The sequence below is a fragment of the Schistocerca serialis genome, chromosome 4 (genome assembly GCF_023864345.2).
Source record: "Schistocerca serialis cubense isolate TAMUIC-IGC-003099 chromosome 4, iqSchSeri2.2, whole genome shotgun sequence".
Taxonomy (NCBI): domain Eukaryota; kingdom Metazoa; phylum Arthropoda; class Insecta; order Orthoptera; family Acrididae; genus Schistocerca; species Schistocerca serialis.
This window is the reverse complement of record NC_064641.1, coordinates 492,722,385-492,735,309: the sequence shown is the minus strand read 5'-3', so window position 1 is coordinate 492,735,309 and position 12,925 is coordinate 492,722,385. Positions and strand designations below refer to the sequence as shown.

Genomic DNA, 12,925 nt, shown 5'->3' with positions numbered 1-12,925 from the left:
GTTCCAGTACTGGCCCATGTGTGTCCCAAAACACTGTAAGCATCAGTTTTCCTGTGGATGGTTGGGTCTTGCACTTTTTCTTGCGAATTTGGATGTTTCCATTCCCTACTCTGCCATTTACTCTCCGGCTCATAATGAATGATCCATGTTTCATCACAAGTAATGGTCCTGTCTAAGAAGTTGTCCCGTTTGTTACCATAGTGATCCAAATGTTTTTAGCAGATGTCCAAGAGCATTTGTTTATACAACTGTGTGAGTTGTTTTGGGACCCATCTTGCACAAACTTTATCAAACCCAAGTCTGTTGTGGATGATTTCGTAGGCAGAACCATGACTAATTTGCAGACGATGTGCCACTTCATCAATAATTAATCGTCTGTCTAAGAGAATTACTTCACGTGAGCACTTAATGGTTTCCTATATTGTGGCGTTAAATGGTCGTCCGGCTCCTTCATCATGTGTAACACTTGTGTGACCATTTTGAAATTTTTCAATCCATTCATAGACACTCTGTTGTGGCAAAACACTGTTGCCATATGGTACCAAAAGTCTTTGATGAATTTCGGCCCCTGATATGCCTTCCGACCACAAAAAATGGATCAATGAATGTTGCTCTTCCTTGGTGCAAATAGACAGTGGAGCAATCATGATTAACAGCATGGCAGCAATAGCAAAACTAACCTAGCAGCTTGAAAATTGCAAAGATATAACAACAAATAATCAAAGCATGGGTCATCAACGTAAAACAACAGTACTGTCAAAATAAACAAAAATATAACTAAATTGTGGCTAATAATTGACTTACCCTCATACCACCAAATTCTTTGAGTTTAAAGACCTGGACTAACTGTACCCTGGTACAAAAATCAACATTAAAAATAATAGGATATCAATCTTAGTTTGTTATTTAAGTTCCACAGATTCATAAAAAAAGTTATGTGTATTTTAAATTTCACCTCATAAACCATGGTTTAAAACCAAAATGGTCTGTAATTGTCTTAACCAATAATATTCACTTGTGTCAGTTGTATAATCACAGTCGCTGGCATGAGTTATGCTGATATTGCATCAGTCACTAATTCCAAGATCACTTGTATAATCAAATCAAATTACTGCAAAAGAATAAAAAAACATTTTAACAAAACTTGCAAATAAAACAAAGAAAAAGCAAGAAAAAAGCTTTTGAACAAATAAATATATTCCAAATAAACGAATTCTTATAATTAACTTAAATTGATTAAGTTACAAAATCATAAAAAGTAAGACAAAAAGAAAAGCTCAGGAAGAAATAAAAAAAACAGAACACATTTTCCATATGACGACTACTTCTCTATTATATATAAATAAAGATAAAGATAGGTCTAGTATCCCAATAATTATATTATATCATTGTTCCACATAGTTTAATGTTTCTTTTCTATTATTAATAAAGGAAGATCAAATACTATATATTATTTAAATCAGTACAATTTATTCTTTAATATAATATGTAATAATATACAATTACATGTATTATATAAAATAATAATTATATTTATCATAATACATTTAATTAAAAACCAATTATATCACTGTAATTGATATAATTGATTATTTTAAATACTATCTATATTAATCAAATATGTAATTAAATATTTTGTATTATACACAATAATTACATCATTATAAATATTTTGCTATATAATAATTTCTATTTCCTTAAAAAATAGGTATCTACAACTTTTGACAAATACATGAATTAGAATAATCAATTAATTACAATGATATATTTAATTAAATGTAATACATGAAATTATTTACTTTAAAAAAGTAAAAAAAATACAAAAATTAAATAATATCTACAAAAAAGGTACATAAACAAAATTGACCATCTAGGAAACAATTTAGAGCAATTCACCAGAATTTATTTTGGCTTCACATTCAGTTTAGCCCTCCACAAACAACCTTACGTATGACACTAGTTTTCACGGTTAGTACACTCCTGGAAATGGAAAAAAGAACACATTGACACCGGTGTGTCAGACCCACCATACTTGCTCCGGACACTGCGAGAGGGCTGTACAAGCAATGATCACACGCACGGCACAGCGGACACACCAGGAACAGCGGTGTTGGCCGTCGAATGGCGCTAGCTGCGCAGCATTTGTGCACCGCCGCCGTCAGTGTCAGCCAGTTTGCCGTGGCATACGGAGCTCCATCGCAGTCTTTAACACTGGTAGCATGCCGCGACAGCGTGGACGTGAACCGTATGTGCAGTTGACGGACTTTGAGCGAGGGCGTATAGTGGGCATGCGGGAGGCCGGGTGGACGTACCGCCGAATTGCTCAACACGTGGGGCGTGAGGTCTCCACAGTACATCGATGTTGTCGCCAGTGGTCGGCGGAAGGTGCACGTGCCCGTCGACCTGGGACCGGACCGCAGCGACGCACGGATGCACGCCAAGACCGTAGGATCCTACGCAGTGCCGTAGGGGACCGCACCGCCACTTCCCAGCAAATTAGGGACACTGTTGCTCCTGGGGTATCGGCGAGGACCATTCGCAACCGTCTCCATGAAGCTGGGCTACGGTCCCGCACACCGTTAGGCCGTCTTCCGCTCACGCCCCAACATCGTGCAGCCCGCCTCCAGTGGTGTCGCGACAGGCGTGAATGGAGGGACAAATGGAGACGTGTCGTCTTCAGCAATGAGAGTCGCTTCTGCCTTGGTGCCAATGATGGTCGTATGCGTGTTTGGCGCCGTGCAGGTGAGCGCCACAATCAGGACTGCATACGACCGAGGCACACAGGGCCAACACCCGGCATCATGGTGTGGGGAGCGATCTCCTACACTGGCCGTACACCACTGGTGATCGTCGAGGGGACACTGAATAGTGCACGGTACATCCAAACCGTCATCGAACCCATCGTTCTACCATTCCTAGACCGGCAAGGGAACTTGCTGTTCCAACAGGACAATGCACGTCCGCATGTATCCCGTGCCACCCAACGTGCTCTAGAAGGTGTAAGTCAACTACCCTGGCCAGCAAGATCTCCGGATCTGTCCCCCATTGAGCATGTTTGGGACTGGATGAAGCGTCGTCTCACGCGGTCTGCACGTCCAGCACGAACGCTGGTCCAACTGAGGTGTCAGGTGTAAATGGCATGGCAAGCCGTTCCACAGGACTACATCCAGCATCTCTACGATCGTCTCCATGGGAGAATAGCAGCCTGCATTGCTGCGAAAGGTGGATATACACTGTACTAGTGCCGACATTGTGCATGCTCTGTTGCCTGTGTCTATGTGCCTGTGGTTCTGTCAGTGTGATCATGTGATGTATCTGACCCCAGGAATGTGTCAATAAAGTTTCCCCTTCCTGGGACAATGAATTCACGGTGTTCTTATTTCAATTTCCAGGAGTGTACGTCCAGTGCAGTAAGGCATTTTAGCAAGAAATCTTCTCTTTTCTAAGGTAACAATTTTTAATAGGGGAAGCACTACGAAGTCTACATTGGTGAAAATGAGACAAATTACCGCTCATGAAGTGGAGTATACAAGGTGGTCCATTGATAGTGACCGGGCCAAATATCTCACAAAATAAGCATCAAACGAAAAAACTACAAAGAACAAAACTCGTCTAGCTTGAAGGGCGAAACCAGATGGTGCTATGGTTGGCCCACAAGATGGCGCTTCCATAGGTCAAAAGGATATCAATCGCGTTTTTTAAAATATAAACCATCATTTTTTATTACATATTCGTGTAGTACTTAAAGAAATATGAATGTTTTAGTTGGACCACTTTTTTCGCATTGTGAGAGATGTCGCTGTAATTTGTGGAAGACCTTATTGACTTCTGCTACTGATAAAATGTATGTTAGATGAGAAAAAGATAAGATCATATTTTTGAATGGCACTGTAGCTCAGCACATAAGAGGTCTAACACCCGGCACAAGTAATGAGCTTACTTCTTGTCTTTGCTGTCACCACAATAGCCTTCACACAGTTATGAGCTACACTTCTGCCAACTTCAGTGGCAACAAGAAAGCTCCAATGAAGACAGGGATGAACCCATGGAGACTGAGCCATTACCTCTACCCAGTTTACTCTATCTTCTTATATGACCAGTGACAGACACCAGCATAGCACCCTTACCACCACACTGTCCAGGATGGGCTTTCCCTTTATCACCATTTCAGCGTTACCTGAGCCCCTTCGTCATCCATCCAGTTACCACCTGGGACATTTCCAACCCTATGACTGAAGAGGGGAAGAATACTGTACCCCACCAGCTACTGACAATGACACTCCATCACTGCAAAGGGATATGGAGGTGGAATCAGTTAGTCACTTCTGAGGTGGTCAGTGTCCCCACATCATGGGCAACCTGAAAGGGACCTCTTTAGGCAACTGAAGTGGGCAGATACTTTGGCCTCTTGAACACCTTTAATACACAAGCCCTATTGCCACAGAGCCAGTTCACATACTATAAATGAAGCCATCCCTTATATAGTATTATAGTAATGTGCTGGTTACCTCATTATATGTTTGGACTTTGATTTGGATGTAAATGGGTTTATTTGGACACTGCTTATGACAAAGTTAGCTTCCATCCTCACATTACAGGCTCCCACCTTCTTCTGTGACATTTCTTGTTATTTATACTGTATCTGAATGCACTCACTGCCTGTTGGTATGCCATGTTCCCGGCTGTATCAAACAGTGGTGGAATTTTTTCTCTGAGTACTGAGTTCCATAACTCACCTGTCATACAGGGAAAGAATAGTTTGTGTTGAGTCCCAGAAGTTACAAAAGTTTTCAACTTTATGCCTGCCATAAAGGTGATGCTGAAATATGACATTTCTGAGGCATTCAGTAATTACACGAGTTGGAGACGCATTATTTGTGCCACTATGCTGTGAGGAGTCCTGCGTTGCAGTTTGATTCAATAATATGTTTGATACAATGAGTTGTTTAATCAGCTAAACAGCAAATCTACATCTCTCATGTTAATGTTGATATCTACGTCAAAGAGGTTCAGTTATGTATTTAATGTAAGATTGTGAAATTTGATGGACACAAAATTTAATTTATCATCACTGAAAGTCATCACAATCTTGGATGACAGCAGTGTGGGAAATGATAGTAGAACTAGAATACTTCTGGTGACATCCTTCACCAAAGTCAGAAAGTAGTCTGCTTACATACCAATCTAGAAACAAGTGTAGTAATAACTTAGTTATAAATATGTTTGCTCATTATTATGTCACACAATATAGCATATTATGTTTGGCTACAATTCGTAATGGTATGTGGTACATCTGCTTCACTTTTACAACATGACAAAATTAGCTTTATCTCAGAATCTTACTCACACTTGTTTACAATATTCGGTATTTTCTTCCAGAATTAAGTTTTTTATGAAATTTCATATGTAAAACATTGAGTTAATTCCTCTTTGTTGCAGATGCACGTTATAACTTTGATTAATATATTTTATAATTTGGAGACTTTATGGAATGTGAGCATCAAGAAAGTTGAATAACGGCTGAAGATACGGTGCACATGACTTTCTTTGAACCCAGATTTTCAGAGGAGTTCTCAGGTGTCATTGTAATTACTATTAAATAACAGATTTAAGATAGTGTAATACCATGAATTACCAACTTACGGTATTTTTAAGACCCAACAAGTTTTTGAGACTGGTCCTGTAATTCAGACCCACTTATGATTCTAAATAAAAATTACAGATGGTTAATATTTGAGATAGACTAGCATCTCTTAAGTACAGGCAGTGGGAGGAAGAAAATGGAAAACTGAAGTTTATGTCTCATCTGCTGTGGCCACCCACTCCATACATCATAGCACCTACTGCATCGGCATCCCACTTCACGTCCAATTAACATGGGATGCCTGCATCACAGGGAGTATATTCACCAGGAAAACCTACATTGTCTGTGTTGTTACACAAATATTTACCGACAGGCACGACAGAACACAACATCAGGTCTCCACCAACGGCCACCAGGGACTGCTACCCGACTGCGGAGCCTGTGGAACTCCTTCACCAGAGGTTACAGATAGCTAAGGAACTGCTTTGATATGCTAGGCACATGATTGCAAATAGATCTGGCAGATACATCTGCCAAATGGGCAACACAATGTCGGCAAAGGGCAGTTCGATGCACCACTTGGGAAGTCTACAGAGCTGCCACACTGGCAGCCTCTTCTAGCTGGTCGATCTCTTGTGGATGGAATTGGTTTAGTCAACAAATCTATTGACATTGTAGAATTGTTTCATTGTGATCCCTCCCTGTGAAGAGACGGGTCTTTTCTATTATTTGTTATTTTATCTTTGTGATGATCTGCACTTGGGATCGAGTCTATTGCTCTTTTGGAGACTGTATTATTGTTTTGTTTTGGTGAGTCCAATAAATTGTTTTCCATATTTCTATTCTGCTAGAGCAGATACTTCATCAGTATCAATGTCACCAGAGAAGTGGCATTGCCTCGGGTGGGAAATAATGTTTGGAGGGACTGGCCATGATCCAATTGGCATCTAGTTGGAGTGGTTGAAGGAAACTGTAGAACAACTAAATAAAAATTATTAGATGGGTATTTGATATTTTTTCTGCTACATAATTGTCTACCCATTGTACCAACTCATTCTGTGGAACGGAAAAGTAGTTAATAATTGAAGATTAAGAGACACTTAAGCCAGAGGAGAAGATTCTTATGAGACAACAAACTAACAATACAGATTCAAATGACAAAAAGCACTAATAATAAACCAGAAGTCGATAAATCAAAGAAAAATTAGTGAAAAACCAAAGATATATGAATTAAAGGATGGCAGATACAGACAGAGGGGGGAGGGCAACAAAACCTTCTGTGTAATTAAATTTTCAATCTCATATTTTTAATATCGTGATAGTTATGTAGAACTGATGTTTATTGTTTACAAATTGAAAGCCCATATACTGTAAAGCATCATCAATAGGCCTGCAAGTTCACACTGTCAGATTAAAATGTACCAATTCTTACCACAATACTTCTTGAAACTCCCCAGTCTATCCACTCACAATTTTCATCATTGTTTGAGCTGGATTACACAAGGCTTTGAACTCTCACACCTACATGACATTCAAACATTCAGCAGGACCATGATTTTTTAAAGTGTGTCAAATTGTGTTACCAGAAGTCCTTCTTCTGAAATAGCCAAAACACACACACACACACACACACACACACACACACACACACTGTTGCAAACACAGTTCAAACGCAAATGACCACTGTCTCTGGCTGCTGAGACTAGACTCGCAGACTGGCCTCGAAAGCCAGAGAGAGTGGTCATGTGTGTGTGAACTGCATTGGCTTCAATGTGTGTGTAGGCGCGCGTGCGCGCCCGTGCATGTGCATGCGTTATCTGTTTCAGATAACAGTGCTTGTCTGCAACTCACCTCTGCTACATGGTGAGTAGCAATCTATCCTTTTCATAATATTAGAGATAAAGTTAAGCTGTAGTTGGACAGACTGGAACAGCAGCAAGTGCTCTCCTCCATCTCTTTTAATCAATAAGCCTCCAATTTGGCAGTAGTGTGAAAACTGGGTGGCTCCCTTCACATGTGGTGATTTTAAATTTACAGTCAATATACAAGCAGTAGTAGATGCATGCCAATTGCCATGCCCTGACCACCTCTTTTCTAAACTATCTGGGAGTCAACTTTTTTTCAAAAGTAGATCTCAGGGAAGTTTATTTTTAGCTTCCATTAGACAATCAATGAATTTTTTTATTTTATTTTGAACACCCCCACTAGCCTTTATGAGTACATACAGTCAGTGTGCTAGTCATATTTGAAAGATGTTTGGAACAGAGCATCACAGTGTCTAATACTGTGTCAACTACCTGTATGACTGGTAATGGGATGTACTAATGAAAACATTTACATAATTTGTGTCTCATTTTCACAGTGCTTCCAAATGAAGGCCTCAAGTGTAATTTTTCAAAATGTTCCTCTTTACAGCCTTCTGTTATGTATTTTTGGCTACCTTCTCAGTAAAGGCAGCCTTTGGCCTATGCAAGAACAGGCCACAGCAATGAACAAAATACCTATCAGTAAGTGTCTTTAGACACAATTTTTATGCCTGGTTTATCTCATGGACAGCTTCTATCATCTACTCACTAAATCAGTTACACCAGGAGGAGGTTCTTTTTCATTGGTTAGAGGCATGTAAGAAGACTTTTCAAACACTGAACTTATGCAATCTATCTGTGCCATGTTTATAGATGTATTAGTCTCATTTGCCATTAACTCTGCCGATAGATATCTCACTGGCTGGCATCAATACCATCCTGCCTCATAAGCTTGCTGGTGGTTCTGAAAAACCTATACTGTTTGTGTCCAAAGCATTAACTCCTAAACTGAGAAAGAGGCATTTGCTATCATTTCTGGTGTGCACAAATTTTGTAGACTTTTGTGTGGATAGATTAATAATGGATTTAATTATTTAGATTTAATTATGGATCATAAGCCATTGTCATCACTGTTTGTGCCCAGAGCTTAGACCCCAGAATGCACTGTCCATTGCCTGCATCAGAATGTCTTGTACTTATCAAACTGTCAGTACTTTATATACTACTGTCTGTCCACCCAACACTGAAATGTCTTGACCTTGCTTGGGTCCGTTTCCAGATGTACACCCGAACAGAGTAATCCTTGAAGACTTTCCAGTCAGTTCTAGAAACTGCAATTACCTGGCATATTCAGTCAGTGCAGGAGGCTAATTATAAATTTGTACTCTGGTCTTTTCATGAAAACTTTTATTTATTTGCCAAAATCACTATGTTAATACATTAGTGGATTACTAGTTTTGGCAATATAACAGTGTCCTGGCCAACATGACATTAAACCATAAAATGACATTATTATCTGCCATATGAATTCTAAGTTGTACATACATTATGGTTGCACATCCGGCATGGTAGTGTAATGTCTCAACTGTGTTATGCACATTGTATGTTCTTCTTGTAACAGAGTGGTTTAAATCATTGTATGATGTAACCACCACTGTCTGGCTTTATGGATATGAAAACAGCAGTTTATATTGCTGAAACTAGTAATCCACTAATGTGTTACAATAGCAATCTTGCCAGCCACATCCAGGTGTGAGCATTCCTCTAGCAGGTCCTCCAGCATGTCTACAATGGATGACCCATCAAGTTGCTGGCCACAGCACCAATGGGCCTCTGTTGCTTCTTCATCCAATGATGTCAACTTCAAATGTGTCAGGGTTTCCTGCTACAAATTCAAGAAGATGACAATTGCCAGTTGTTAGTGCTGACATATCTGAAGCAAAAGGTAATTTTCAGTTTAGGAGTTAATGCTTTGGACACAAATGCTGTGATGCTCTGTCCCAAAAATCTTTCAAATATGACTAGCACACTGACAATTCTGAATGAATATATTGTATGTACTCATAAAGACCAGTGGGGGTGTTCAAGATAAAAAATTTTCAGTGCTTGTCTAATGGAAGGTAAAAATAAACTTCAATGCGATCCAGTTTTGGAAAAATGTTGACTTCCGGATAATTTAGAAAAGAGCTGGTCAGGGCGTGGCTATTGGCATGAATCTACTACTGCTTGTATATTAACTGTAAATTTAAAATCATCACATGTGAAGGGAGCCACCCAGCTTTCACACTACCATCAAATTAGAGGCTTATTGATTAAGAGAGATGGAGGAAAGCAATTGCTGCTGTTCCAGTCTGTCCAACTACAACTTAACTTTATCTCTAATATTATGAAAAGGATAGATTGCTACTCACCATATAGTGGAGGTGTTGTATCACAGACAGGCACAACAAAAAGACAACTAAACAAGTAAGCTTTTGGTCAGAAGGCCTTCTACTGAAACAGACTCTGGCTTCCGAGGCCAGTCTGCAAGTCTAGTCTCAGTAGCCAGAGACAGCGGTCATGTATGTGTGAACTGTGTTTGCTTGAATATGAGTGTGTATGTATGTTGGCTATTTCAGAAGGAGGACTTCTGGCTGAAAGCTTACATGTTTGGTAGTCTTTTTGTTGTGCTTGTCTGTGGCTCAACATCTCCACTATATGGTGAGCAGCAATCTATTTTTTTCATAATACTTTCATAATATTGTCATTATTCCATGTTTGATTTTAACTTTATCTCTGAGTGCTCACACAATTTGACACACTTTAAAAATCATGGTCCTGCAGAATGTTTGAATGCCATGTAGGTGTGAGAGTTCAAAGCCTTTTGTAATCCAACTCAAACAATGATGAAAATTGGATGTGGATGGATTGTATTGCTTCTCAATGCGCAGAACATTGAACAGAATGCCCATAATTATGACTGCACATTTGCCAGTGCCAGAGCACCAACAACAATAAGAAATGTTACTGACACTTCCTGTCGTTCAACATGAAATAGCAAATTCATAGATGCTACTACAAGATCACAGTCTATAATACTGATAATCTGAATCTGCCATGCTGCACCAGTCACACTGAGGGACCATCCAGATGATGCAGCTGGACCACCAATACGTGTGGTGGCCATGCATGGATGATGACATTACGTGGACAGTTCAACACTGTACAACCTTCCAAGTACATCAATTCAGCAGTGCAAAGGTGTCCATGCAGACTTTTCCAGCCTCTTTCTTGGAATGATGTGGATTATTGTGCTAGACTTTTTTTCTGTTTTCCTCATATTGGTAGGTTGCAACAGATGATATCAGTGATGGTGGTGCCCCTAAAAAATTCCACCACAGAAGGAGCCCCTGAACCTTGGTTTTGGACAATACACATCAGTTGATGGCATCTGAGTTATACTGATTCTGCACTTGCAATGGCATTTAGCATTTACAACCCCACATTTTCATCCAGCTTCTAATGGCTTAGCCAAATGTATCATTTGCACAGCCAAATGTATCATTTGCACTTTTAAAACCCAAATGGCAAAAGTTATAGGGTCAACTAAATAGGACTCAGATCTTAATACCTTTTCAGCTTCTTACAGGTCAACATGCAAACATAGTCATAGCCCAGCAGAATTACTGAGTGGGTATCCTCATGAGACACTGCTGAATCTTCTCTTTCCAGCACCACTATCCAGACAGTAACCAAAACAGCGGAAACTCACACACTGCATATGATGGATATTTGGTCCTTCTATCCCATTTGATAAAGGGGAATCTGTGGACATTGATCTGGTTCCTCCGTCAGAAGAACTGCCAGGGCTGCCAATACCAGCATCTGATGTTCCCACACTTCCTATGGAGCCTCTGGCTCCAGTTCCACTACCTCTGTCTGGGGACCAGAGTGTTGCTCTGGAACTGCATTGTTATGGCTAGTTTTGGCTCTACATGCTGATGCAATGGGGAAGGATTTTGTAATCTCATTGGAAGCACCAATGGAAGACACAGAACTATTGTCAAGTGCCATTATGTCTACATCTAGCCAGGGGTGCTGCCGGCAACGAAAACATTATATCTGGCTGAGACATTAGACCAGCTAGCTGGCTGAATGGCCACAAGCTTAGTGTTATTTTTTGGAAGTCAGCTGATGCTGTTTTCAACTAATTGATGATTCAGTAGGAGCTGACACAATTCACACTCTGCTGAATAACACGGCAATCAGCTCTTATTGTTTTGCAAGAACACTACACCTTCATGTGAGGCTGTTAGAGTGAAGTTAAATGCCAGTGCCTATAGGCTGGTAAATTTATTCAGCTGAGTGAACTAACTATTATGGTAGTTTTCACCACTGTCTATCAATATTACTACATCAGTGTTATTATACAGCACTTAGTGGGTATTTAGTTTAACCTGTGTCTACAATTGAATGAGGCTGCAACTTCTTTAATTTTCTTGTGGCTCAGGACAATTTTTTTCTTGCAATCTTTGTTTCATCTTGTAATTTACTTATGCAAGTGTAATAAACAACTGTTGCCATGGAAGGTGGGTCACAAAAGTTTTTGTATCATTCATATGTTTCCACTTGTTTGAGAAATAACTGTTTTGAGCCTGGAGTAGTTCTTGTGACAGTAGCAACACACCTCACTTGTCAGTCAGAAAATATCACCTTATACATTTATCTTCTTATCTAGAGCTCACAATGGAGTAGGTACTCATGAAAATATCTTTAAAAAGCACTTATTTGATTATATTTTAGGCATTCTGAAACAAATAAAAACCTATCATGAAATCCTAAATAAGGAGTCATCTTGAACTACATTTTACCACATGCATATTCACCATTCATAGGCACATGTTAGGGAAACTCAAAAAGAATTGAGCCAGAGGCTGTAAAATGAAAACTGCAGATGGCATCATAACGCCATTGCCTACAGAAGAAGATGTTGCCCCAAAAAGAGTGGTGAGGCCCTGAATTTGCCACTACAAGGACATGGGCAAATGACCACGAGAAGACAGCATCAAGTATCCACTACCCTAACACATGCTGAAAAAAAGAAGGGCAATGGGGTGTAGTGCATTTCCTGACAGCAGGAGGAGGGTGGGGAATGGAAATTCATTAAAGAATGGTACAAAGTATGAAGAGCACTGCACATGCATCACACAGGTCAAGGCATGGCACGAATGATCATTGCCCAATGATGCACAATCTCGAATGCCACATTGCATTACCAATATCTTTGTTCAGCAGGTGGATGCTTTACTACTGAAGACCAGCAAGTTACAGTGGTAGCGACTGCCCCAAAGGTTGGAGTGAGCATTTGAACTGCAATGGACATTCAAAGTTCTCTGTAAATTTGTGTCATTCTTCACCGTATTTCTGTTCCCTGTCATTCTTCACCGTATTTCTGTTCCCTGCTTTCCTTCTGCTATAGGGACATACACTACACCTGTTTGCTTTTCTTTTGAAGCTAATATTTCACTGTTTCCAGCACTACTGAATGCACTGGACA

The 12,925-nt window shown here is 39.9% G+C and overlaps 1 protein-coding gene across 1 annotated transcript in view; it reads right to left on the bottom strand.

Annotated features, from left to right (window-relative positions):
- Positions 1–1,014: 1,014 nt before the first annotated feature.
- The window catches only part of LOC126475214 (probable sodium/potassium/calcium exchanger CG1090), a 114,255-nt gene continuing 102,344 nt past the window's right edge, over positions 1,015–12,925 (bottom strand). Inside the window, exon 9 of the mRNA XM_050102873.1 lies at positions 1,015–1,111. Coding sequence (XP_049958830.1) covers positions 1,109–1,111 — 3 coding nt within the window. The 3' untranslated portion in view covers positions 1,015–1,108. The remainder of the gene's footprint in view (positions 1,112–12,925) is intronic.